The 27,603-nt window shown below is 58.4% G+C and overlaps 4 protein-coding genes across 8 annotated transcripts in view; 2 read left to right on the top strand and 2 right to left on the bottom strand.

The window, feature by feature from the left end:
* Nucleotides 1-22: 22 nt before the first annotated feature.
* On the bottom strand, nt 23-3,279 carry MIEN1 (migration and invasion enhancer 1). The gene is made up of 4 exons (XM_082070797.1): nt 3,162-3,279; nt 1,936-2,033; nt 1,396-1,472; nt 23-1,063 (listed from the first exon to the last, which is right to left on the bottom strand). The coding sequence occupies exons 1-4, from the start codon at nt 3,239-3,241 to the stop codon at nt 980-982; spliced, it is 339 nt and encodes a 112-aa protein (XP_081926923.1). The 5' UTR covers nt 3,242-3,279; the 3' UTR covers nt 23-979.
* Nucleotides 3,280-6,609: 3,330 nt separating this feature from the next.
* On the top strand, nt 6,610-10,312 carry GRB7 (growth factor receptor bound protein 7; the record flags this gene model as incomplete). The annotated part of the gene is made up of 14 exons (XM_082071001.1): nt 6,610-6,755; nt 6,834-6,978; nt 7,055-7,211; nt 7,303-7,424; nt 7,779-7,856; nt 7,965-8,102; nt 8,173-8,283; nt 8,394-8,492; nt 9,105-9,185; nt 9,252-9,368; nt 9,448-9,508; nt 9,583-9,670; nt 9,999-10,092; nt 10,166-10,312. 14 exons carry the CDS (start codon nt 6,610-6,612, stop codon nt 10,310-10,312), a joined length of 1,584 nt encoding a protein of 527 aa, XP_081927127.1.
* Nucleotides 10,313-11,211: 899 nt separating this feature from the next.
* Nucleotides 11,212-13,657, top strand: LOC309449178 (retinol dehydrogenase 8-like; the record flags this gene model as incomplete). Its single annotated transcript, XM_082071127.1, has 6 exons — nt 11,212-11,308; nt 11,385-11,546; nt 12,055-12,234; nt 12,311-12,404; nt 12,490-12,673; nt 13,418-13,657. 6 exons carry the CDS (start codon nt 11,212-11,214, stop codon nt 13,655-13,657), a joined length of 957 nt encoding a protein of 318 aa, XP_081927253.1.
* Nucleotides 13,658-18,123: 4,466 nt separating this feature from the next.
* IKZF3 (IKAROS family zinc finger 3) overlaps nt 18,124-27,603 on the bottom strand; it is a gene marked incomplete at its 5' end in the record, with an annotated part of 29,407 nt that continues 19,927 nt past the window's right edge. For 4 of the 5 annotated variants that reach the window (XM_082070780.1, XM_082070779.1, XM_082070776.1 and 1 more), the window contains 2 exons: nt 18,124-21,110; nt 25,482-25,598. In XM_082070780.1, the coding sequence (XP_081926906.1) occupies nt 20,407-21,110; nt 25,482-25,598 (821 nt within the window). In that variant the 3' untranslated portion in view covers nt 18,124-20,406. The remainder of the gene's footprint in view (nt 21,111-25,481; nt 25,599-27,603) is intronic. The other variant, XM_082070778.1, reaches the window with a different exon arrangement.

Raw genomic sequence — 27,603 nt, forward strand, 5'->3', positions numbered from 1 at the left:
TGTCTGCGTGGTTCCTCCTTCCTCCAGCGCAGGGGACCCGGGGTCACCCCCTGGGGACAATCGTGTCCTTTCCCTCAGCTGCCACCACCCGGGGAGGCAGCGGAGGGCAGGACACGCTTTTTGGGAGGGTAGAAGTCCCGATCCCACCGGGCAGGCAGGAGCTGGGACCTGATTTAAACCCATTTTCATGCTTCGGTGCCTCTGTCCCCCCCCATGACCAAGGGACACGCGAGGGGCCAACTACCGTCTCCTCCGTCCTTTATTCACCGGGTTTATACACAGTATAGAATAAATAGGGGGGGCCCCTCGGCCCCCCCCGGTGAGGGGCAGAGTCGTTACGGGGGGGGAAGCTCAAGGACGGGGCGGGGGGGGAATTCGTGGCTGTTAAATAAACCTCTTGGCCGTGGGGACAGAGCTGAGACGGGGTTCCCATGCCCGGGGGGGGGCAGCCGGTCCCCGCTGCCCTCACACCAGTTTAAACAGTGACAGGAGAGACTTTAATTATTAACGAATCGCACTAAAAGTTGCGAGTGAGTGGTTTTTCCTCTGCTGGAGGGGCTGGAGCTGCCAAGTCCCCCCCACCACACCTGGCCTGGCTCCCCCGAGGGCTGGGAAGAGAGTTTGGTGGTGGGGTCCCCTAATCCGCAGGGGCTGAGGGAGGGGAGAGCCCCCCCCCACTGCTGGGGGGAGGCAAAGGCAGGCAGGGAGCCCCCCCACAGCGATGGGTCAGGCACGGCGGGGACATGACCCAAAGGGACCGGCCAGAACGGCCCCCCCAGCCCAGTGACACCAGTACCAGCAGCTCTGCCCATCCCAGCGCTCGCCCCCAGTTACCGGGGAGGGTCCTGACGCTGTCACATCGCCCCAATGTCCCTGGTCCCCCCGGGACGTGCAGGAAGCAAACGGAGGCAGCGTGAAGCTGCGGGGGCCAGTCGGAGGTCACTGGTGGGCGCCGGGAGGTCCCAGCCGGGCGCGGGGGCTACAGGATGACGCAGGGGGGGCGGCTGTTGGTGATTTTCTCCAGCGGTTCCCCATTCCTCGCTCGGCGAATCGCTTCAATCAGCTGAGGAGACAAGGGGGGAGAATACGTGGGGGTCAGGCAGCGCCGTGGGGGCAAATCCTGGCCATGCCAAGGCAGGAAGCCCAGGAGCCTTTTTCTCCCGCTCCCCACACTGCTGAGGGTCGCTCCGTACCCCAGCAGGACCTGCGGCAGGTCCTGGCAGCGTGGTATGAAGGGGAGCAACACCCGAGGGGATCGTGAGCGTCACCAGAGCTCGGGGAGAACTGGCGGGTGAGGAAATGGGGATGTCGAGGGAAAAACAGGACATGGGGGAGGTCGCTGCGAAAATAAACCTGCTGTAAGTGACACAAGGACCCTGCAGGGCCGGTACTCACGTCCTTCTCGTAGGGAAATCCTCCGTTCTCCAGCTTGGAGAAAACCAGCTGCCCGTTGATCTCAATCTCAAAGGCACCTGAAAAGCACCCGGGGCCAAACTGTGAGCTGTGTCCCCAACCTGCACAGTGTCACAACCCTGTGTCCCTGCCCTGTATGTTGTCACCAACCTCCCGCCCATCCCACTGCCGTTCCTGCTGCACCGAGCCCCAGCACAGGCACCCGGGAGGCACAGACGCCGCGGTGTCACCCCCAGCGGCAGGACAGGGCTGGCAGAGCACACAAGGCACTCCCAGAGAGCCCGGGGGGGCTCCCGTCAGCCCCCCAGGCTCCAGAGTCTCTGCATGCCCCGAGACCTGGGTGAGGGGCAGCCCCCACAATGTGCCGCATTCACCAAGGGTACAACCCCCCACCAGCCTCACCACAAGGTTTCCACCAGCTCAGCCCCCCCAAACCAGGGCTGACACCCTGCACTGCTGTGGAAGCAGGTGGGGGTCACCCAACCCGCAGCGCAGCCCAGCAGGGCCCCCCCGCAGCCTTACCGGTGCCCCCCAGGCGGGACTCGATCTCGATGTCGGGGTACTCCTCCCGCACCGCGCTCGCCAGCTCCTGGTACGTGGGCTCGAAGCCACAGGGCTCGCTGGGAGTGGGGGGGCAGGTGAGTGGAGGGCACAGCGGGGGAAGCCCCCACCACCCTGCCCAACCCCTCCCCAAAGTAAGGACCCCAGCACCCACCTCTCCTGCTGCTGCCCCCCTAGACTCCACGACCTCCCTGTCCCTGTGTCCCCCCCAAACCCAGAATGTCAGGGGTTGAAGGGCCCTGGAAAGCTCATCCAGCGCAATCCCCCCATGGAGCAGGAACACCCAGCTGAGGTTACACAGGAAGGTGTCCAGGCGGGTTGGAATGTCTGCACAGAAGGAGACTCCACAACCCCCTGGGCAGCCTGGGCCAGGCTCTGCCACCCTCACCGGGAACAAGTTTCTTCTCAAGTTTAAGTGGAACCTCCTGTGTTCCAGTTTGAACCCATTGCCCCTTGTCCTGTCACTGGTTGTCACCCAGAAGAGCCTGGCTCCATCCTCCTGACACTCCCCCTTTCCAGACTGATCCCCAGGAATGAGTCCCCCCTCAGTGTCCTCTTGTCCAGCTCCAGAGCCCCAGCTCCCTCAGCCTTTCCTCACACGGGAGATGCTCCACTCCCTCCAGCATCTTGGTGGCTGCGCTGGACTCTCTCCAGCAGTTCCCTGTCCTGCTGGAACTGAGGGGCCACAGCTGGACACAAGATTCCAGGTGTGGTCTCCCCAGGGCAGAGCAGAGGGGCAGGAGAACCTCTCTGACCTACTGACCACCCCCTTCTAACCCACCCCAGGTCCCATTGGCTTCCTGGCCACAAGGGCCAGTGCTGGCTCATTCCACAGCACCCGCTGTTCCCAGCTGGTCTCCCATCCAAGTACTGACCGGGCCCGACCCTGCCTAGCTTCCCAGATCAGACGAGATCGGGCGTCCTCAGGGTGGTACGGCTGTACATATTTTATACATATATATATATATATAAGTTCCCCAAGTATATCCCGATAGTATCTGAACTGAACCCTTTTTCAAGGGCAGAGCAGAGGGGCAGGAGAACCTCTCTGACCCATTGACCGCCCCCGTTCTATCCCACCGCCGGTACCGTTGGCCTCCCCGGTTCTCGGCCGCCGGCAGCGCCGCGACCCCCGCAGGCGGCGGAGCGGCCCAGCCCCGGCCGGCGCGGTGCTCACCGATACTCACCAATACTCCACCACGATGCGGACCCGCCGCTCGGCCCCGGGCCCCGGCCCGGCCGCCGCCTCCTCGGCCCCGCCGCTCATCGCCGCTCGCCCGCCGCTTCCGGGTGCGCCCACGTGACGCGGCCCTTTCCGGCTGCGCGGCACCGCCTCCTCTCGTCTGCTCCCGCCGGGCACCGCCGCGCCACCTGCTGGAGGGAGGAGCGCACAGCGGCGGGGCCGCCCTCGCCCGCCGCGTCCCCACGGGACCCGCGGGGACCGCAGCGACCCCGTGGCATCCGCGACTGTCCCGTGGGACCCGCAATGACACCGTGGGACCCGCAGCAACCCCACGGGACCCACAACCACCCCTGTGAGACCCGCAAACACCCCCATGGGACCCGCAACCAGCCCTGTGGGGACACCCACAGACCCCAAGGGGTCACCCGCGGACCCGTGGGACCCTTGTGGAAACCTCAGCCCTCCTCGCGGGGACCACCTGAGCCCCCCATAGGAACCTCTTTGGGGACTCTATGTCCCCAAGGAACCCATGAGGTCACCCACACCCCCTGTGGGGACACACACACCCCTTATGGGGACACCCACAGACCCCCACGGGGGCACCCACGGGCCCTATGGGGCTCCCACGATCCCATGGAGACCCCCCGCCCCCAGGCCCCATGGAGACCCTCAAGGGCCCCCACAGACCCCCTAAGGGACCCCCACATGTCCCCCATCCCACAGCCCCGCCATGGGGTCCCTCTCAACCCCAGAGGACACTGCCACCTACGAGACCTCCCCTGAGCCCCCCCCACGCCCCACGGGGTCCCCACCCGCGCCAGTGGGTGCTGACCCCATGGGACCCCCCACCCCTCAGGCCAATTTGTGGGGTCCCAGGGGAGCCCCAACCCAAACCCCACAGCCAGGGGGGGTCTGTGATGGGCCGCCCCCAGGACAGCCATGTCCCCCCCCCAGCTCCTGGGGTCACCCCAGTGCATTGTGGGAAACTCCCCATCACCAACACGGGGCGGTGGGCTGTGGGTTTGGGGGGGCTCAGACCCCCGGGGTTGACAGTGGACCCGGCTGGGCGCCCCGTCCCGGTGCCGGGGGGCTGGGGGACACCCCTGGGTGCCGGGGGGGCCGGTGGCGGGTGGCCGGCCCGGGGCGCCGTGATGTCAGGCGGGGGCGGGAGCTGGCGCAGGTAGATAAAGCCGGGGAGAACAGGAATCCCCGGTCCGGCGGGAGCCTGGCGGGACGCGGCGGGCGCCTGCAGGTAGGAACGGGGCCGGGCTGGGGGTCCCCGGCGCCCTGGGGGCCATCGCCACCCCCGGGGACGTTGGCTTTGTCCCTCCGACCTGCCCCGTGTCCCCCTTTGCCCCTTCCCTCCCGCCTTCCTCCCGGCTCTTCCTCCTCCTCTGCCGTCCCGGCACAGCCCCACCGCCGCCACCGCCGCCCCGCAGCCTCCGCACCCCCGTCCCGCCACCCCGGCACCCACCGGGACCCCCACTCACCATTGACGGACCTGGGACCCCCGTCCCTTAGCCCTGGTGGCCCTGGGATCCTGTCCCCTAATCCTGGTGGCCCTGGGATCACATCTTATAGCCCCGGTGGCCCTGGGACCCCATCCCCTAACCCTGACCCTGTCCCCCAACCCTGGTGACCCAGGGAACTCTGTCCTACACCTCTGGTGGCCTTGGTCCCCCTGTCCCCTCACCTGGTGGCCCTCAGACCCCATCTCATAGCCCTGATGGCGCTGGTCCCCCTGTCCTGTAGCTCTGGTGGCCCTGGGACCCCATCCCTTGACGACCCCTGCCCCGCAGTCCTGCCGACTCCATCCGTGAACCCTGGTGGCCCTGGGACTCTGTCCCCTAAACCTGATGGCCCTGGTCCCCCTGTCCCTTAACTCCAGTGGCCCTGGTCCCCTTGTGCCATAGCCCCAAGATCTCGGTTGCTGTGTTTGTCCCAGACCCCAGGGACACTCTGTGTGGCCCCATCACCCCATCAGAGCCCGGTCACAGCCATCAGGACAGCACTGGCACCGGGGTGACCTGAGGCCACGGTGATGGGCTGGCAGGTTGGTGACAGGGCTGTGCCGCTGTCCCAGGGTCCTGCAGGGACCCCACCTGTCACATTCCCCTCGGCGTCCCCTGCACCCTGTTCCACCGTGGGCAGCGTCACCCCGCCTGACCCCTGGTTGTCCCCAGTGTCACCCAGGGCCTGGCCAGGCAGGGGGACGTGGCACAGCCAGGGCAGAGGAGCAGGGACGGAGCGGTGAGTCCCTGCCGGTGGGACAGCCAGGGCAGGGATGTGGCGGGGACAGCGATGGGAGGGGACGGCGGTGGCAGCCGCGCGATGGCATCAGTCCTGACGCCCATGGACTTGGACCCCGGGCTGGCCGGGAGGCGGGGACGGTGACGGTGACGGGTGGATGATTAACCCGGCCCCGCGCGGCACCGAGGTGACGGCAGGGCCCGGTGTGCACCCGTGGCCACCAAGCGCCACTGGCGCGGCCACCACCCGTGTGTTACGTGTGCGGCATGCCGGTGGCCCTGTGTGCCACCCCGTGCCATGGCCGGGCTCTCCATAGCCACACACCCCCCCCATCCCCATCCCAAATCATTTTGGGGCCAAAACAGGCGCTCTGGTCGGTGTCCCCACATCCCCTGAGCGCCGCGGCACCGCGTGGGCGCCGGCAGCGGGCTGGGTGACGTGGCGGTGCGGGGGGCCGCGCCGCTGGGTGGGCTCGGGGCCGTTCCCACGGCGGGCGCCGGTCCCTCGCCCCCGGCCGCCGGCGCAGCCGCCCCGGCGCGGATGCCAGCGCGGTGAGGTGGAGCTGGGAGCGGCCGCCAGAACCGGTTTGGCTGGACCCGAGGAGGTGTCTGGGCTGGGCCCCCGCCACGCTCCGCTTCCTGCTGCCGCCGGCGCCAGGGCTCAGCCTGGCAAAGCTCAGCCTGGCAAAGCTCAGCTTGGCAAAGCTCAGCCCGGCAAAGCTCAGCCTAGCTCACTTTGGCCCAGTTCAGCTCAGCCCAACTCGGCTCCACCAGCCCTGATCCAGCTCAGTCAGTGTCCCCAGTGTCCCCAGGCTCTGGGTGGTGACACGGGGACACGGCAGAGGGTCCCGTGGGGGCTGTGGGGACTCCCAGGTAGCTCGTAGGAGCTATGCTCCCCCAGCTCCTCTCTTGTCCCCCAGCTTCCACACTGGGCTGGGGACCCCGGGGGGGACAGGCGGGGCGGTGCTGAGTCACCCCGCCAGGTGCTGAGTCAGTGCTTGTTTGGGCGCCAGCAAAACACCCCCCGGGCGGGCGGTGCAGCCCCCAGCAGTGCTGCGGCACCAGTGTGGCCATGACTGGTGGCCCGTGTGGTCCCCAAACCCAGTGGCCGTGGGGATGCCCAAGGCGGCCACAGACCCCCGACCCCCCCACCGGAGCCTCGTGCGGAGCAGGACCCGCTCTCTCCCCCCAGCAGATAATGCCATGGAGGGGGGGGCTCAGCCGAGCAGCCTCCGGGACCCCCCCGGGCCGGGCGGCGCGGAGCAGGATGGGGTCCCCGGCGAGCGGGACGGGGGCGAGGGGCCCCCCGAGGTCAAGCGCTCGCAGCCTCTCTTCATCCACAGCAGCAGGTGGGTTGGGGGGACCCGATCCTGGGGGGTTGGGGGGATCTGGTGCTGGGGGGGAGCTGAGCCCATGTGTGCCCGCAGCCGGTTGGTGCCACCGGAGGAGCCGCGCGCCTCGTCGCTGCCCGCCATCCCCAACCCCTTCCCCGAGCTCTGCAGCCCCTCCAACTCGCCCATCCTCAGCAGCCCGGCCCTGGGGCAGGGACCCCCCCGTGAAGGCGCTTCGCACGTGAGTTGCGGGGCTGGGGAAGGGTGGGAGGGAGCCGCGGGGCGCGGGGTGCCCTGACCGGCCCGTTTTGGCGCAGGTGGTGAAGGTGTTCGGCGAGGACGGCGCGTGCCGCTCGCTGGAGGCGTCGGCGGCCACCACGGCGCGGCAGCTCTGCGAGACGCTGGTGCGGAGGACGCGGGCGCTGCAGGACCAGAGCTGGGCCCTGGTGGAGCTGCACCAGCACCTGGCGCTGGGTGAGCCGCCGGCACGGCGCGGCGCGGTGTGGCACCGCGTGTCCCCTCCCGGCCGCCGCGCTGAGCCCCGTTGTGCTTCCCGTCCCCGCAGAGCGGTGCCTGGAGGACCACGAGGCGGTGGTGGAGGTGCAGAGCTCCTGGCCGCCCGGCGCCGACAGCCGCTTCGTGTTCCGCAAGAACTTCGCCAAGTACGAGCTCTTCAAGAGCAACGCGGTACGTGGCAAAGCCCACGGGGACACGGGTGGCCAGTGGGGACCTGGGTGTCCCATGGGGTTATGGATGTTCTGTAGGGACTCGAGTGTCCCATGAGGACCTGGATGTCCCACGGGGACATGGATGTTCCGTGGGGACTCAAGTGTCCCATGAGGACCTGGGTGTCCCATGGGGATATGGATGTTCTGTAGGGACTCGAGTGTCCCATGAGGACCTGGGTGTCCCACGGGGACATGGATGTTCTGTAGGGACTCGAGTGTCCCATGAGGACCTGGGTGTCCCACGGGAACCCATATGCTCTCTGGGGACCCCGAGCACCCCGTGAGTGTCCCCTGACCCCCCTGTCCCCCCCAGCAGTCCCTCTTCCCCGAGGTGATGGTTTCCAGCTGCCTGGAGGCGAATAAGAGCATGGCGCATTCTGAGCTCATCCAGGTACGGGGCCACCGCGCTCAGCTGTGCCATGGGGACATCACTGTGCCATGGGGACCCCCCCATGCCCTGGGGACCCTGCCGTCCCCCTCAACCCTCGTGTCCCCCCAGAACTTCCTCAACTCGGGGAGCTGCCCCGAGGTCCAGGGCTTCCTGCACCTGCGGGAGCCGGGGCGCAAGGTCTGGAAGCGTTTCCACTTCTCCCTGCGCCGCTCGGGGCTCTATTACTCCACCAAAGGCACCTCCAAGGTGAGGGGACGGGTGGGGGGCACGGCGGGGGGCGTGCAGTGGGGCTGGCACTGACACCCCCCCACCCCAGGACCCCCGGCACCTCCAGTACTTCGCTGACCTCACCGAGTCCAACATCTACTACGTGACGCAGGGCAAGAAGCTCTACGGGACACCCACCGAGTTCGGCTTCTGCATCAAGGTGGGGGTGTCCCTGCCAGGCTGGGGGGCCGAGGGGACTGTCCCTTCCCCTGCTGAGGGGTCTGTGCCCCCCAAGAGCGGCCCAGTGATGGCTCTGGTCTCCCCCTGCAGCCCCACAAGGTGCGGAGCGGCGTGAAGGGGCTGAAGCTGCTCTGCAGTGAGGATGAGCAGAGCCGGAGCTGCTGGATGGCGGCTTTTCGACTCTTCAAGGTGGGACATGGCCCCCCCGGGAGGGTACAGGGCCCTGTGCTGGGGGGGATGCTGGGGACATGCTGGAGGATGCTGGGGAGACGCTGGGGGATGCTGGGGAGATACTGGGGAGATGCTGGGGGATGCTGGGGAGATACTGGGGGTGCTGGAGGATGCTGGGGAGATACTGGGGGGATGCTGGGGAGATGCTGGGAGATGCTGGGGAGATGCTGGGGGATGCCAGAGGATGCTGGGGAGATACTGGGTAGATGCCGGGGGGGAGCTGGAGGATGCTGGGGAAACACTGGAGGATGCTGGAGGATGTTGGGGAGATACTGGTGGGATGCTGGGGAGATGCTGGGGGATGCTGGAGGATGTTGGGGAGATACTGGTGGGATGCTGGGGGATGCTGGGGGATGCTGGAGGATGCTGGGGAGATACTGTGGGGATGCTGGGGGGAAGCTGGGGGATGCTGGAGGGATGTCCCCATCCCTGTGCTAGAAAAGATGCAGGGTGAGTGTGCCTGTCCCCACACTGTGTGGATGTGGATGTGGAGGTCCCCATCCCCATGCCAGGCGGGTGTCCCCCTACCCCGCTGTGGGACCCCCCCACTGACAGGCCCGTTGCCCCCAGTACGGCATGCAGCTCTACCGCAACTACCAGCAAGCGCAGGCACGGCTGAGCCAGCCCTCCTGGATCGGCCCCACGCCCCTGGTGAGTGCCGCCCCCCCCCAGCCCCCGGCCCACGGGGACCCCCCGTCACCCCAAACCTCCCCGCAGCGAAGCGTCTCGGACAACGCGCTGGTGGCCATGGACTTCTCGGGGTGCACGGGCCGGGTGATCGAGAACCCCAGCGAGGTGCTGACGGTGGCCCTGGAGGAGGCACAAGCCTGGAGGGTCAGTTGGGGTGCAGAGGGGTGCTGGGGGGGTCCCCCTGAGCCCACTCTCATGCCCACTCCTTGCTTTGCACGGCCAGAAGAAGACGACGCACCGGTACAGCCTGCCGGCCGCCTGCCAGAGCTCCCCGCTCAGCGCCGGTGAGCACAGCGCGTTGTGCCGGGGGGGGTCCCTGTCCCTGCCCCCCCCGGGCCTGACCCCTGTCTCCCCACAGCCATCCACCGCACCCAGCCCTGGTTCCACGGGCGCATCTCCCGGGAGGACACCCAGCAGCTCATCGGCCGACAGGGCTTGGTGGACGGGTATGGGACACCCGGGGGGAACGGGGTCCCCAGGGCTCATGGAGGGGACATGGGAGTCCTGGGCAGGACATGACCCCAGGGGTTATAGGGCCCTGTGGCTCATGGGGTGATGCAGGACCCCTGGGAGATGGGGGAGACTTTCCCAGGGGACATGGGGTGTGGGACCCACCAGGGATATGGGAGCCGGGGGTTTGTGGGGCTCCCAGGGGGGATACGGTGTCCCCAGGGGATACTGGACTTGTGGGGGGTGTACCTGGGACCCTGGGGGTGACACAGAGGTGGCAGAGGGGACCCAAGACCAACAGCGTCACCTCCCCGTGGCTCACAGTGTCTTCCTGGTGCGGGAGAGCCAGCGCAACCCCAAGGGCTTCGTCCTGTCCCTGTGTCACCTGCAGAGAGTCAAACACTATCTCATCCTGCCGGTGAGTGCCGGTGGCGGCGCCGGGGGGGCCGGGGGTGCTGAGGGCGGGGGGTCTGATCGGTGTCCCCCGGCAGAGCGAGGAGGAGGGCCGGCTCTACTTCACCATGGACGACGGGCAGACGCGCTTCGCCGACCTCATCCAGCTCGTGGAGTTCCACCAGATCAACCGCGGGATCCTGCCCTGCAAGCTGCGGCACTACTGCACCTGCGTGGCCCTCTGAGCGCCCGCCGCCGCACTGCACGGCACCGCCGGCACGGCACAGCACAGCCTGCAAAGCCCAGCACGGCTCGGCACAGCCCAGCACACTCGGCACTTCTCAGCACCGCCTGGCGTTGCCGGCACAGCTTGGCACAGCCTGGCGTTGCCGGCATGGCTCGGCACAGCCCGGCATGGCTCGGCACAGCCCAGCGTGGCTCGGCACAGCCCGGCATTGCCGGCACGGGGCGGCAGGACTGGAGCCAGCTCAGCGCAGCGCACACAGGGACAATGACATCTCCTCTATCACCAGCCACCCCCCTGTGCCCAGCTCTGCCTGTGGAGTCCTGGGGTGCCAGTGCCGCTGGGCCCCCCCACACTCAAGCACTTTCTCCCCCCCACCCAGCACCGGCCCCAAGTGTCCCCAAGTGTCCCCAAGTGTCCCCGGGGGGCCTGACACCCCTCCTCCCCCAGGCCAGGTGGGTCTGGGGGTCCTCAGCCCCAGGATTGGGGTCCTGGGGGCGGGGAGTGAGGGGTGCACCCGCCACTGTGTCCCCCACGTCCCCGCAAGGCCAGTCAAACTGTGACGTGTTTTATACAGCAAGAATAAAGGTTATTTTTTCAGAGTTTACGCCTCGTCCCCTCTAAAGGAAAAGCCGGGGCGCTGGGGGGGTCAGTTCCCACAGCCCCCCCGCTGCCTGCGGGCGTGCGGCTGGCGGTGTCCCCGTGTCCCACGGTGTCCCCATGGTGCCCCAAGTCCCGCACAAAGGCTCCTCTGTGCGTCCTGGGCACCACGTGCGGCTCAGCCACGCGGCCGCTGGCAAATCCCACTGGGATTAGCCAAGAGGGAATTAAGGGCCCAGATTTGGGGGGGCAAGCCGCTATTAAAGGCGGGGGCCACGGCACGGGGGCCGCGGTCACACCATGGCTCCCAAGACGGTGCTGATCACCGGCTGCTCCTCCGGCATCGGGCTGGCGCTGGCCGTGCGGCTGGCAAGGGACAAGAAGCGCCGCTTCCGAGGTGAGCGGGGTGGGGGGGTCCCCCATTCTAGGGTGGGGGGACACCCGGTGCAGGGCTGAGCCACCTCTGTCCCCAGTCATCGCCACCATGAGGGACACGGGCAGGAGCGGGGCGCTGGCGGCCGCGGCGGGGCCGGCGCTGGGCCGGACGCTGGAGATCAAGCAGCTGGATGTGTGTGACGAGGGCTCCATCCGCGCCTGCCTGGACAGTGTCCCCGAGCGCCACATCGATGTCCTGGGTGAGACCCGAGACCCATCGTGTCACTGCGTTCCCATGGTGCCCTGAGCCAGGGAGCCCTGTGCTGGGACCCTCCGTGCTGGGGACACCCCATGCACCAGGGATGCCCCACACCAGGAACCCTCCGTGCATTAGGGACACCCTGCACTGGGGGCACCTCATGTTGGGGACACCCGGTGCACCAGGGACACCCCACACGAGGATAACCTTATACTGGGGACATACTGTGCACCAGGGACAACCCACACCAGGATAACCCTATATTGGGGACATCCTGTGCACCAAGGGCAACCTGCCCCAGGGACACCCCATGGTGGGGACATCCTGTGCACCAGGGACCCTCCATGCACAAGGGGTACCCCCGGCACTAGGGACAGCCCATATCATGCATGTCCCACGCTGGGGACCCTCCATGCACCAGGGACCGTCTGTGCACTGGGGACTCTCCATGCACAGAGTAGGGACCTCCCCCGCGCAGGGGACACCCCGGTGACACCCCGTGCCCGCAGTCAGCAACGCAGGGGTGGGCATGGCGGGTCCCCTGGAGTGCCAGAGCCTGGCGGCCATGCAGAACCTCATGGACACCAACTTCTTCGGCCTCGTGCGCCTGGTCAAGGAGGTGCTGCCCGACATGAAGCGGCGCCGCGGGGGCCACATCGTCGTCATCAGCAGCATCATGGGCCTGCAGGGTAAGAGGGGGCACAGGGCACCCCAGTGGGACCAACCCCCCCTCCAGCCCTCACCGGGACCCCCCCACCCATCCAGGCATCGTCTTCAACGACATCTACGCGGCCTCCAAGTTCGCGGTGGAGGGTTTCTGCGAGAGCTTGGTGGTGCAGGCGCTGCGCTTCAATGTAGCGTGAGTGCCAGGGGATGGCGGCTGTGCAGCCCCCAGGGGGGGGGGTTTGGGGTGCTGGGCTCCCCAGCACCTCGTCCCCGGGTAGGATCAGCCTGGTGGAGCCAGGACCGGTGACGACGGAGTTTGAGGAGAAGTTGTATGAGGAAGCCAAACGCGCCGACTACTCGCGGACCGACCCTGAGACGGCCGACATCTTCACCAACCTCTACCTGCGCAACTCCAGGGATGTCTTTGCCAGCCTGGGCCAGACCCCCGAGGACATCGCAGAGGTGACAGGCGGGGGTGGCCCTGCCAGCCTGAGGACTGTCCTTTTCCCACTCCCCCTGCATCACAGCCCCCGGCTGGGCAATTTAGCGAAGGCTCAATTAGTCCTGTCAAGGAGCAGAGACCCCCAGCCAGCTGCCCCCACAGCTCCTGCCCGCTGAGCTCCATCTGGATGGCGCTGAGCCCAGCTGGGAACGGGGCTGGGGTGGGAATGGGGATGGGGACAGAGATAGTAATAAGATGGGAAGGGGTTTGGGATGGGGATGGAATGGGAAGGAGACAGGATGGGAATGGGAATGGGGATAGGATGGGAAGAGGCTGTGAATGGGGATGGGATGGGAAGGAGACAGGGTGGGAATGGGTATGGAGATAGGATGGGATGGGAATGCAATGAGAATGGGGATGGGAATGGGGATGGGAATGGGGATGGGGTAGAATGGGAAGGGAAGAGCTTGAGAAGGGGGATGGGATGGGAATGGGAAGAGAATGGGGAAAGGGATAGGATGGGAAGAGGTTGGGAAGGGGATAGGGTGGGAATGGGAATGAGGATAGGGATGGGATTGGGATGGAGATGGGCTGGAACGGAATGGGAATGGGATGGGAAGATGTTGGGATGCAGCTGGGAATAGGATGGGATGGGAAGGCAATGAGAATGAGGATGGGAACGGGATGGAAATGGGGATGGGGATGGAGATGGGAACGAGGAGGGGACCAGGGCAGGAAGCGGACAGCATCATCCCCACGTGCAGCACACGCTGCGGGTGATCGAGGCGGCCCGGCCGCCCTTCCGGCACCAGACCAACGCGGCGTACACGCCGATGGCCGCGCTCAAGCACGCCGACCCCAGCGGCGCCCTCGTCACCGACGCCTTCTACAAGCTGGTGTTCAAGTACGACGCGGTGCTGCGGCTCAGCCTGCGCGCCATCCGCCTGCTGCGCTGGAAGGCACAGAAGGTGAAGGAGGGTGCCCGGCTGCTGGGCTTCAAATAGCCCCCCGGCCCCCGGCACAACCGCCCGCCGAGCTCGGGGGGCAGCTCGGAGAGGGGGGGCGAGCGGGGCCGGGACCCGCGTGGGGTTTCGCTTCCTGCTCCCAGCCCAATATAGCGCCCGCCGCCGCTGTATTAAAATCAGGAGTGGTATTTTTAACCAGCGCTGGGTGCAAGAAAGCAGAGCGGCTTCCTCTGAGAGTGCAGCCGCTGTGACAGGGCTGGGAAGGGCTGGCACCTGCCCCCCAAAACCTGCCTCCCGCTCCCTGGGGGGCGCCCAAACCCCCAGCCCCTGCACCCGTGGGTGTGCAGCACCCCCAGACCCTGGCTCCATCCTCCTTCCCTCCTGGGCTCTGTCGTGGGGTCAGGAATGTCCCATGGTGGGGGTTCCCACACGATGGACAGTGTCACCTCTCATTTGTCACCGCGCAGCACGAGGGGCTGCAGGGCACTGTGCCGGCGGCTTGGCTGCTGTGCTGGGGGCAGGAGCTGGTGCAAGGATGGGAGCAGGGTGCAAAGGGGGTGCAGGGTGCTCAGGGGACGCACATGGGGTGCAGGGTGTTCGGGTGGTGCAAATGAGGTGCAGGGTGCTCAGGGGATGCACAGGAGGTGCAGGGTGTTCGGGTGGTGCAAAGGGGGTGCAGGGTGCTCAGGGACCGGTGCAGAGCGGGTGTGGGTTGCACAGCGAAGGCTGGGTGTAGGGTGCAGGGATGCTGGGTGCACAGCGGGTGCAGGATGGGTACAGGTCAGGCACCAGAAACACACATCTCAGCGGGACTCCAGCACCAGGGGGGTCCCCTCCACCTCGGGGAGGGTGACAGTGGGGGGGACACAGCATGTGCCACCCCCCAGGCTGGGTGCAGCATGCTGCTGCGTGGGTGCTGGCGTGACTGCGCCGAGGAGGTGAGAGCAGGGGGAAACCGCAGGGAGGCCCGGCCACGATTCAGCACGGGGGGGCACTTCTCAGAAACCTTCCCAGCTCCCACCGCACTCCCCTGGGAGCCAGGGACACCCCGCAGCCTCACCGGCGGCTGGGATGGAGTTTGCAGGGCTGGGGAGGGGGGCATAAATGTGGGGTCCCCAGTGCAGCCCCAAAAACCCCTGCCATGACCCCCAGCCCCACATGCGAAGGGTTGGATGGCAGCTGCAGCCACGCACGTGGCCCCCCAGGCCTGGCCAGCTCCAGGCACCTTGGGGACAGGAGGGGATGTGGGGGGAGAGGAAATATTTTTGCATTATCCCCCTCTTCCTGCATGACTTAATGGCAAAGCGGCGGTGGGGACCGCGGCGCTGGGGCTATGGCAACGGCGCAGCACCTGTGGGACACGCAGGGGTGACATCAAAGCTGCGGCAGAGACGCAGCCTACCCCCCCGGCTGTGGTTTCTGCAGATTTGACTAACTTTCTCCGCTCCGGGGGGTAGGAACGGGGGGGCTGTGCTCAGCACCAGGGAGCAACAAGGCAGGGGGGCCCCTGGTTGCAGCTCAGCCCCCCCAGCACAGACCCACAGCCTTGGGAAAGGGGGCTGAGGAAGGACAGGACTCCCCAGACACCTCCAGCCCATGATGTCCCCCGGGAAGTGGGGAGGGACAGAAGGGTCCCCAGCATAGCAGGGGACAGCAGCGCTGCAATGGCACCAGTGCCCATGGTGGGAAGGGGGGGGATCTGGGGCAAAACGATGGGGAAACGGAGCTGATGGGACCTGGGGGATGGGGGGCACCTGGGCCATGCTGACAGCCAAGGAGCAGCATCTCCAACCTGGGAGCATCCTCCCTGCTTTCCAAGCACCCACACAGAGCCCAGGAGCATCGCCCCCATCCCACCCCACGCTGCAGCCCCAGCAGGTGCCCGAGGGGCCAAAGATGCTTGAGTGGGAAGCAGGCTTTTCTAAAAAACAATCGTCTGCCGGGACTTTCCTTTCCCCGGCGGGTGACAATCGTCAGCCGCTCCCCCGAGGATCCGGCTGGCCCTGCCCAGGTGCGCCGGCTTGCCGCGATGCAAATGTGGCACCAGATATAACCCCGCCGGAGGGAATGGCTGGGTGGCGCGGGAGCGTGTGCGGCTCCCCGGGGGCTCCACTTCCCTCCCGGCAACGTGGCGAGGGCAGCAGGCGTGACATGAACCTGCTGCCACCGCCACGGTGACACCAGTGACCCCGCGTGTCACACGGGGTGGGAGCCCCGCGGGTGCAGAGCTCCCCCTCATTGGGATGGGTGCCCCCCATCCGCTGGCGCTCAGCCCCCCAAGGGATGCACAGAGGTGGCCACATTCACACCTTGGCCCCCAGATTTTGGGGACACCCAGCCCACGCAAAGGGCTCCGAAACGCCGGCGGGTCCATGGCGGGGTGACTCATGAACGGCTGGAGAATTGGGACGAGGAGGAGGTGGCGGCGGTGACTCAGTCCTCCCTCAGCTGCCCTCCCCTCCCGGCACTGCTGGTTTTGGGGTGCTGGACCGGTCCCCGCAGGGAGCAGAGCTGGCTGGGATGCTCGGAGGATGCAGTTCAGCACCCAGCAGAGTTTTATGGGATTTTTTTTTGTTTTTGTGCGTTACAAAGCGTGTTTCAACACGACAGGGGAAACGAGTTCCCCTGTAATTACAGCATATCAGCAGATAAGGATCTCTCTGTCATAACACCAACCGAAGGTTTTTATAAGCCTGGTGCTTTAAAGGGGGTTTGGTTCCTGGCAGAAGAGGGCTGAGGGTTTTTTAGGATCAGAAAAGCTCTTATTCAGGTAAAAGCCAGGCTGGGGGGTTGCTGCCCTGGGCTGGTGCAGGGCTGGGAGCACTGGGAGGGTTTCACCCCATCCTGCAGAATTGCCTGGTAACATCACAGCCAGGGGAAAATAACCCTTGGCACTTGCGTTTCAGCCACGCGAGGAAGGAAGTGAAGGTAAAACTGAAAAAAAAGGATCCTCTGACTTCTTTTTTTTTTACAATTTTCTTTAGTTCAAACATGTCCAGCTTCTTGTGGTAGCAGGTGTCAGGAGAGTATGAAATAAGTGTGAACAACGTCAACCTGCTGAAAGAGCTGCTAAAAACGGGCTGTGGGAGGGTTGGTGTGAGCCCCCCCCTCTCCGCCCACCGGGGTGTTTCCATCCGACTGATGCGATCCGGTACGATGGGCGCAGCCCCCGTCACCCCATGGAAACCCTGAGCCCACCCGCACCCGTGGGAGCATCAGCGTGTCCTGGAGCGGGTCCAGGAATGTGGGGCTGAGCATTTCAGACACCAGTTGGCTGGCAGGAGGAGCAGCCAGAGCGTGGCCATGGGGAAGGAATTTGAGGGGCACGTGCCCCTTCCACTGTCCCCTTCCCAAACGCTCCTCTCTCCCGCGCTGGCTGCAAGGGTGTCACCCCCAGTGTCACCCAGGATTGCAGGTCAAACCCAGCCACAAGCATTTGCCCCCAACCAAGGCCACCACCACCGTGCACGCCAGGGCTCCAGGCTCCTCCATGTGCCTACCAGAGCCCAGTTTCACTCTGACCGTGCTCGGTGACACCAGGGGAGGAGGAGAGCGCTTTGAGACACGTCACGTTGCAGGACTGAGACCCAAGGATCCCGCAGGAATCATTACTGGGGCAAATTTGGGCTGTTCCCCCCCCCTCGTCCACTTGTGCTGAGCTTGCTGGGGAGACAAGGAAAGGCAGCGGCAGCCCCAGCTCAGAGGAGGGCACATCCCCTTGGGCTGTGTCATTTATCTGTTAACCAGAACCAGAGGCCAATGCCATTTTTCAGCAGTTAGAGGAGCAGACTACGTGATCGTTAAATCCCACTAACCGGTTGCCGTTCTGGTGGCTACAGCCTGGTCACAGGTTTCATCACATCTTTGTGATTCACACATCCCAGAGGTGACAGATGGGAGCAGCCCCCCGGGGTCTCTTCCACTATTATAGACATGGGAATTTATTGAAATTGAGAAATTCAACAAACTTTTAAGCACAAGAGGTTCATCTCTTAATGCTAAAAGGCAGTTTCCTGAGCCTCCCCAGCACTGCCCGCTGTTTAGGTGTAATTCATCGGTAAATAAAGAAACCAAGCGAGACAGATGAAACAGCTGGCTGGAGCGCGTTCAAAGAGAACTGTCCAAACAGCCATTTGTTTTGTACCAAAATAACCAAACCAAGAGCAGAAGAAATCAAGCTCACAGCAAATACCAGCCGCTTCCCCCCCACACCTCGATCTTCCCAATGAGGCGATTTGCAAAGCTCCTCTGAGCTCAGTGACCTGACACTGAGCGCAGCCCTCGGACCTATGGGCACAGCCCAAGGGGGTTTCTGCCCCCCACATGGGGCTCGGGAGGGCACAGGGTCCCCAAAACAAGGGGAGGTCATTGAGGGGACCGATCCTGTCACCCTAGAGGGCTGGTGCACCCCAGGACACAGCCAAGGCTCCGGTTCAGCAATGTGCTGATGCTCAGCGAGCATCACACAGCAGATAAACGGTACTCACGAAATATATAAATATACATATAGTTTTCTTTTTTTAATAAATGACTGGGTTGAAATTCCACAACACGCAATTGTTCGACAGCAGAGCTATAACGAGGTTACCGCTCGTCAACTCCAGACAGTGCAGGGAACTTCTTTTGGTTCAGCCTATCTGGAAATCATGAGTCTGCCCAAGCAGGGTGGGAAAATGGAGCCATTTCAGCCAAATACTGCGAAAAACCTCCCTCCTTCCTTTCAAAAACCTGCTCAGAGGCGCAGTGGTCGATTGCTCACCTTATCTGGGAAGCAAGGGGAGGCGGCTGAAGGTGGCCTGGCGGTAAGCGAAGAGCGGACAGTAATCTGCAGAGTGTTTTCAAGGATTCGGTACCCGAGACAGAAACCGGCGGCGCGGGGTGACACACATTCGGCAATCTGAGGAGCTTCCTGTGCAAACGACAAGTTACGTTTTACTCCGTGCAACCTTATTCATTTCTGGTGAAGGGCGAGGAGCGTTTTCATCAGCCACCGTGTGCGTGGAACTCAAGTGCTTCTCCCCCATGAAAACACAGCGGAGAGATGGAGTTATTGGGTGATTTACACCAATAAAAGCGGGGAATTGGCTAAAATAATCGGTGGAAGCCTTTCCAAGCCCAGGCTGCTGCCTGAAGGCAGTTGGGTTTGTCACATCGTGCCAATGGGTGTTCATTGGGGAAGAACCAACATCCGCCCGCTCACGTTACGTGCGTCACGCTGGGAAATTTATTGGAAAAGACCCTAAACCTATTTTATTAACATCACACGAGGTAGCAAGAGAGTTCTCCTTACCCCACCGATAAGCAGGATCTAGCACTTCTACAGTGCTACTCCAGCACTCTTCAGATGTACCCTTAATTGGGAAAAATTAATATCATTTTCTATTTTGTACCTTAAAATTCAAGGAGGCAGAAAGTATTTCAGCCAAAAAAGAGTGAGCCCAGGTCATAGGAAGGAATTAAATTCAGTATTTCTCGACCCTCGGCGCTCCAGCCGTCCCTTGTGGGAAGAGCTGGGTCACCCCAGATACTGGCACAGCAACGTTGAAAAGTACAAATGCAATGTAGATATCAAAGCGTACAATGGATACAAGAGTCCATCAGAACACACCTAACTCTACATCATACAAAAATACTTTGCAAAAAATAAACATTCACTCAGCAAAACCGTTATCAAATTCATATCTTCAGCGCAGTGACTAATAATACAGCTGCGGAGCAATGATTAGATTAAAAGAGCTATTTTAAAAACCAGCTTCAAAGTAATGGTAAATACTCATTTTGCAAAACAGCACATTTCACTCCGAGGGATATCCCCACGTAAAACCAGACGGCGTGATTGAGCTGTCGAGCTCCCACACATTCGTGTACGCGGGTTCTCACGGTGGCGGCTGCTGCCGGGACACGGTGACTCCGGCGCGGGGACGTCGTGTGCCAGAGTTGGCCAAACGGCACAGCCGCGAGTTCTACCGCTGGAGCTGAGCGGGAGCACGGGACAGTTTCATCCTCGTCCTTGGCATCCATGACAAAAGGAAGACTTTCCATCAAGGCAAAAAATCAGAATTTGCCCCAGAGTGTGTGGATGAGCCAAGCAATGACCTCACCGGGTATCCCAAAAATGCACGTACTGTTAAAAAAACCCCAGCCCCAAAATAGGTCTCATTTCTTATTTTGCTGTTACTGAGTAACATGCATGTGGGAGTGACTTGGAAGAAAGTGAACAGAGGAGTAAGAAAAATGAAAGTGTGGTGGGGCCACACGCTCTTTGAGACTTAGGGGAAAACCTTTAAAGAGGAATTAATAATCCCTCCCAGACACGTTTTCCTTGTGTCACTGATGAGCCAAGTGAAGATCATTGGGACTGAAACAGCCAGTAAAAGCTCCTCCTGTATCCGTCTGACTACACATTTGGCCAAAAGCAGAGAAACGGGCAGCAGGGCGTCAAAACCTTTTGCACCGAGTTAAAGCATCATTATGAAAACAAATGCATTTTAAAAAAAAAATCTTAAATGGCTCTCGTTTTTCACAAAAATAAAGTTCATATAAAAATGGGTCTCTGCTCCTGGTGTTTTGTACGGTACCACTCACCAAGGCAGCCAGGCACACATGCTACAGAACACTGAAATATTTCTAAAAACCAAAAGTTCGAGGTATCACCTCCCTGTGACACTCATTTAAAAACTGGCATAGAAAAATACTCAAGACATTTCTTTATACTAATTAAAAAAACAACCAACCAAGCCTGCCCTCTGACCTAACCCAAGGCCTTTGAGCTCAGAAAGCCAGTCCCTTCATTTGAGCACGACCCTGTGCTCGCCCCGCGCTATGTGCGAGGAAAACTCGTATCGGTCGTGGCTCCGGTACCCGCAGACGTTGCACTCGAAGGGGTCGCGGAAGCCGTGGCAGCCCATGTGGATGGTGAACATCACGTAATCCAAAAAGAGGACACGGCAGTGGTCGCACCGGTAGACCCCGATGGCTTCCCCTTCCTTGTTGATGACCTTAAAGGCATCGCGCGGGCAGATGGCGGGTGGCTTGATGATGTCGAACGGCCTCGGGAAATCCTTCAAGGACTGGAGGCCGTTGCGGGATGGAGCGGGGATGACCTGGCCCTGATGGAAGGTGGGATTCGGCCGCTCCTCGTGGTTGCTGTCAGTGTCTGTGGAGTCTTGGCCGCTGTTGTTTGGGGAAAGACCCCTATCGGAGGACAAGCTTTTGTCCCGGAGGTGGCCGTGGCTCTTTTCCACCTCCTGCGAGGTGCCGTTGGGCACGTCGGCGCGGGTCAGGGCAATGGGGTACAGGCTGCTGATGACAGGGACCATTTCGGAGGTGGGAGCTGGCGGCGTCTGCATGAGCGGGCGCAAGACTTCGGCCCCCAGGTAGGTGATGGCGTTGTTTATGGCCTGGTCCATCATGCGTCCTTGCATTATGTCGCTTTCCTTTTCATACACGAAGCTCGAGTTATAATTAACATCAAAACTGTGTCGTTTCTCACCTGCGAGAGAGGAGAGGTGTTGAATTAAACGCTTCTTTACCCACCCAAGTCAAGTCCATGACGCATTTTTTAAATGGCGGTAGTGTCTGGAAAGTAGAGAGGCATTAAATGTTCTCTGCTGAAAGAGGCTGTTCATCTGCACAACGCTGTGGGGTTTTTGGTTTTTTTTTTATTTGTTGAGGCTCAGACTCAGAAACAAAACAACCTGATCTAATAGAGGAGGTGGTGAGGATAATTACTAGACAAATCATTAGGTTTTTTTAAATTATTCTGGGATTTAAGGAGAAGGATATTGTCATAGCTTCCATAGATTAACTTCTCTCATTTTTTTTTTCTAGAAAAAGGTAAATACTCATTAATGAAAATACTTGTAAAACAGCTAATTGATAATGAACCTAAATACTCCATTTAAAATGCCAAGATTGCAACTGTTCTTTCTTGACTTGTCCCTGAGAAGCATACAGAAGAAATTAATCCCTAACAGAAGAAACGAAGACAAGTGACGGCTGAAATCTGATGCGCTTTTCGTTACTTTTACCCACCTGGTAGACTCTTCTTTTATACGCCCTTAGACACTAAAGCTTAAAGAAACAAAAGGACCAGACCAAATGTTTTATGTGCAAGTGACTTGCAAACATCAGATCCACTAATCTTTTAGTTACCATAACTGGAGTAGTGCAGATGTTTATCAGTCACCTGTCAACACCATGACTCAATGTATATGAAACTCATCAGGTTTCAGTGCAGAGGCAGAAAACCAGGAGCTCACGTTTCTCTTATAAAACACACAAAAAGGTTAGTGAACCACAGAGCGTAACTGCTTCCAACCCTCAACAAAACTTGTGATCCAGCTTCACACGGGAGGGAAAAAAATGTAGCACATTGGTATGACTCACAAAAGCAGCTCCAGGCAAGTGAAAGATGCGAACAAATTTGAAATTAAAAAAAGAAGTGCAACAAAAGTAAAAATATACAGGACTCCCCATAAAGTCCGGGTTAGAAGTCACTGTCATAAGGTACAAAAACCACAATGTATGATCACGGGGGCTCTTGCAGAACTTTGTTATTCCACCATCCCGGTGGCTTTTTAAAATCCCCACAAGAGCTTGTTCTGTCTCCCTTAAATTATCAGTTCTATCAAATGAAATGCAAATACCCAAACACTCTTTGGATGTACATTAATGTGTCATGTTGCTGTACATTTTTAAAAGGCCACTGCACATCTCCTTATAGGAGAGGGCAAGAAATGAGGCTGCAAACCACCCTGTCTCAGATAATTTGGGAGGAAAAGGCATCACATAAAACCAGCTCCTCTCTCTGTCTCCCCCCTCGCTGCCTCAGCAGACACCCCAAGGCAACGCCTCAGTAAAATACCAACATTTGGATAGGCTGAATCCACATGAAGGTGCTAATCGTACATCCAGAATGTCAAGCTATAGCACCATATCCCAATCAAGCAGACAAGGGGCCACTCTTGTAATGTATATATTTTTTCTCTTCAGTCAAATACATCAAAAGCCTCCATGGGAAGAGACAAGAAGCCAGATCAGCACTTCACTCACAAACATCGGCAGGCGGGCAGGAGAAAGTTGGTATTGATGATTTAGAAAAAGGGAAAGGAGTATTTGGGGACCGAGGATGAATAAGATGGACTGTGCTGAAAGCAGTTGATGCTTTATCTTCGCAGCCAGCAGGACAATGTAATAGATAGATATTCTGAGTTAAGCTGCTATCTGCACCAGGGGAAGTGCCGCAACACTCTTGAAGAACACTACATTAAAAATTAAACTTACAGGTTCTTGAGGACTCATTTACAGAGCAGCCACCGGTTAGCGGAACATCTTTTGTATTTGTCTCGGTGCGATGCAAAAGCTTCCCCCTTCAAAATTCACACATGAGCCATAGCGTATGACACATCCTCATGTGCTGCTCAGCGCCGCTTCGCTTGCTCTCAAACATCCGCACGTTTTTGCAGCCTGGGGAGGTGTGGACGCTGGAAACGGGGAGCGAACCCGTTTCCCGCTGCCGCACTAACCAAAGCCGGCAATTTCTCGTTAAGACTTTGCACGCTGGGGGATAATGGTGTTTGTTAGCACTTTGACCACTATGAGAAATATATTTCTACTCCTCACCTCAGGGACAACTTGTTTTTAAAAGGAAGAAATAGTTTGTGGCTCAAGATTCTCAGCTGGTGTCGACCGGACTCATGTGAACTGAAGATGCAGCCCCTGAGTGTTTAAGCAGCAGGGAAGAACCACCAGCACAGGGATCTCTTCTTCTGAGCTATTTGTGTTATTTTTTAGAAATATCTGTTCATTAATCAAACCAGGAAGTACAGAAAGCCGAGGTTTGTAGAATTGGTCTATACAACATGCAAACCAGAAATCCCCAGCAAAATAGGAAACACAAAATTCAGCAACTTCCATTCAAATCCTTCTTCCCTTGTAACTAAAGGAAAAGCTGAGGACAAAAGTCTTTGCAGGAGAAGCCTTTGAAAGGAGGCCCAGTGTAGAGGTGAAGAGTCAAGTACACGCTCTGCTCATCTGGGTCCTTAGTGGAGAATTGTGCACATGAAAATGTGAAAAAATAAAGTGGGCAAGACTCCTGGTGCTCATATGAATCTCTGTAGAACCCTCAAATAATAATAAAGGGGTTTTTTTGTGTGTGTGTCTGATCAATAGAGCTCATTCACAGAACTGAGCCCAACAAAGATGCCTTGTTAGTACACATCTCTATCCCTTCTTCCTGACAAAATGAGAAATCAGCGCCAAAGCTGTCCCGGCAGATTTGCCCTCCTACACGTACAGGTCAGAAAGTCGCACCAGCCAAGCGAGGCTGGACAGGCTGCTCTTGCAAACATACTTCCCAGGGATAAAAGGGACCAAGCGAGTCATTTTTGCAGAGGTTACCCAGCAAGAACATGCCAGTCGCAGGGGGTCTAGAAAAACAGTATGTTTCACAAATCACTTATTTCATTTCTTTAGGCGAACTGCCCCGAGTCTTCCAGCTTCTCTGCAAAAACTCCTGGGTGGTGCGGGATCAGTTTGTGCCATCTGCAAACCATGGTACTGAGCGAATCACAACCCGAAAATGGGTCTATCCCATATGGTAACAAGTATGTTCGCTAAAAAGAAAATAATCAGAAAAATACTAGTACTTAACTTGAGGCGTATGCTGAGTGGTCGCATCCTGCTGCAGGTGCGCTTAATAAAATACAGAAAGATTGAATTGGCAGCAATTGTAAAAGAAGAGAGGGCGAAGGGTTAAAAAAAAAGGAAGCTAAAGATTTTCGAGCACGTTTGCATTAGTATTACTGTTTGGATCACGGTGCGACATGTAAGGTCTGAATCACAGAGTCAACAGTTTCAATATTAAGCACCCAAAGGCACTGGGGTGGAGTGTGCTGGTGACTTCACTCCTGTACAAAAAGTGACCTTTTTACTGCCATTTTAAGGTGTCTAAATCAAAGTTGTCAGTTTTCATAGATGAAAGTCCAGTGCTGCCCACCAAATCCAGTAAGAGCTGCGGTACCTTCCAAAATAAAGCTGCGCCCCCCCCAGCACGCCCCCAGTAAAACGTATTGTAAGAAAAACAAGCACTCGGTACCCGATATAACCATATAGAACGTAACAAATAAGGCATTATTAGTACTAATATAAAACTGCTAAGTCAGGTCTTTACTCAGGACACAAGAGTTGCATTTTATTTTCTTAAAAGGCAGGTTAATGAACGCAGACTAGCCAGGAGGATCAGGCAAACCTGCCGAACTAGTATTTAAGATCCCCAGAGCATGCAAAACTCTGATCATACAAAATTAAATGCAAAGAAAATGCTATGGAAACATCTCGTTGCTTAAACTACCACAAGAAAGGATCTGATCTTTTAAAATCATATTCAGATTCAGCAGGATGACTAACACAAACCAATACTTTTCTGTCTTTAGGCCCTTATTCCACACATGCAACCTGCAAGTCGCTTTGGCTCCTGCTGACCAGAAAGAGAACTCAGCCCTCAACAGCATTAAAGCTTCTGGTCTTTTCCTGTAAAGAACCTGGCAGAGAACATTTCAAACGCACAGGTACAGAAAACACCACCTGCAAGCTCATAAAACATATTGATAAATTGCCACAAAGCACAATAGTAGCTTCCACGCAGTTTAAGTATTTAACAGAATATAACCTTATTTTAACCAAAACCCTACAACAAATCGCTAAAAACACATCAGGATAATCAAAGTTACTCTATTTATATTCTTTCATATTAAATTAGATTAGAAACTTGAGCGCTTAAAATAAGCAGAAGCGTTGTACTACAGGTTAGCAACTTGCACTTATTGAACTGCTGCGCATGAAGAGGTTTTTTTGTTCTTACCAATAAATTTCTGAGGCATTGAGCTTTTTCGCTTTGCCACGTTGCTCGCTAGCCTGTCCAGCACCAGGGCTCTTTCGCTCCCCATCTCTGCCTTGATGTGCCTTGCCTCCGCGCTCGCTAGTTTGGAAAATGTGAAGGAAAAAAAATACAACACGTAGGTGAAAAGGAAAAAATAAATTAAAAAAAAAAAAAAAAAAAAAAAAAAGGAAGAGCTGAATGGTTTAATCTCCGGAGTTTGCCACACTAACAGGGAGGAAACAGTTTGGAGATCTGATGTAAACTTGTTTTGCTTTTTGAGTCGTTCTTGCTCTTTGCATCTTGGGCAGCAGCTGCGGTCAGTGGAGCGGGCGCAGGAGCCGCCGCTCGCCGCGCGGTCCTGAGCTCCTGCACGGGGAGCAAACTGTACAAGCTACAAACCATACGAGCTACAGACCCGGGCTCTTGGTGAGCGAGAGGAAGTGCAGAGTCAAGCGGCTGGAAGGGCTGGTTACAAAAGGGAGCTGGAGATACCACCTCTGCTAGCGTTTCTTTTTTATTCTGAGTAAGCCTGTGTGACACCTGCAGACCAACACAACTCCAAAACTTCAATTCAAGACACTCAGTGCTCTTGCTACACTTTTTAGATATCAATCATACCTACATGTCTTCTTAACCAATCACTAAGAAACATTTTATATTCACTTCTGAATCTTTCAGCCATTTTACTCTGGTTTCTTTTCAGATTATACAACTTCTTTTTCCTAAATGCTACAGCTAAAACTAATTCAGAATGTTTTCTCTCTGGCACACTTGTAAGCATTAAGTGTCTCAAACCTCATTATAACCTCCACAATTTCCAATTTTAGGAAAAGTCTGTGTGCCCTACGATCTCACCCTTGAGAGCGGGCCGCTGTTTTAAGGCTCTGAACCATTTTCCAGAGTTCTCCTTTAGCCACACTAACCAGCGCCCATCACTTCACGGAAATTACTGCCGAGGCTTTGAGCTGGATCAGCCAAGCTGAAGAACTGCCACCTCATATCGCTACTGCCACACTAATACCGAATATAACCGCTGCGGCTTCCCCCCCCCAAAAAAAGGCTTGTTCTTGCCTAAAGAACAAATATTAGTAGTGGTACTTTTATATTAAAAGGTGTTTCAGCATTAGGGACCTCTGTGGTGAAAAGCAGATGTGTTTTAAGACGCTGCTCGTGCACTTGAGAGTTGGTACCTAAGTAGAAGAAAACAAAGGGAAGGGTAATTTACTTTCTCAAGATCAGATCTCACCGTGAAAGAATCCTGGCCGCTGTGTTATTGCACTGTTGCACTAGTTTACCTAAATATATGAAGCATCATCTACATACGAAAGAAGTGATGCCAGAGGAAAGGGATACAAGCACTTCTGCATCTCTTCAGTCCTGCTAAATGCAGTTTTATTCAGTATTGGACTGAAATTGCAATTTGCCAAGTACAAGAAGTGATAAAAACACAGCGTCATCCTTCCAGACCTCAGTGTACAGCATTTCCCTATAATTTCAAAGTCAGTCACTCCTTACTTGGTTATTATTGCTGTTATTGATACCATATGAGTTTCAGTCAGCACACACCATGACTCACCAAACCTCAGCCAGAACCGTGTGTTAATGTTTGTTCAGCGTTTTGAAAACGTAAAGCGCTTCATAAGGACTCGACGCCACAAATACTGGCTACAAATATGCCTCGGGATGGATGGGATAACAGGGCCCAGCTCAGCGCTCCCTTAGTCCTGGCTCATCAGGCTGGAACTCCATGATACACATGAGCATCAGCCCCACAGAGGGCATGAATAAATGCCTCAAGGGTAATAACATACTGCTTTTCTGACCTGATTTTTATTCCAAATCACACTCATGTTTAGAGACTTACATTCATTAACTGCTAAATTGCACCTGCTTCCAGCATGAAATACCAAGACACTACGTAACAGTTTACATAAAGTGAGACAAAACATCACATTAAGTTGATGAGACCTCTCCAGACAGCTGAGAGCAGCTTCACAATCACAGGCCCCGGTTGTGGTGGGGGATTTTAACTTCCCTGATGGTTGTTGGCAGGACTACTTGACCAGCCAGCCACAATCTAGGAGGTTCCTCCAGTGCCTTGATG

This window comes from Streptopelia decaocto, assembly GCF_964273445.1.
Source record: "Streptopelia decaocto genome assembly, chromosome: 22".
In the NCBI taxonomy this organism is placed as follows: domain Eukaryota; kingdom Metazoa; phylum Chordata; class Aves; order Columbiformes; family Columbidae; genus Streptopelia; species Streptopelia decaocto.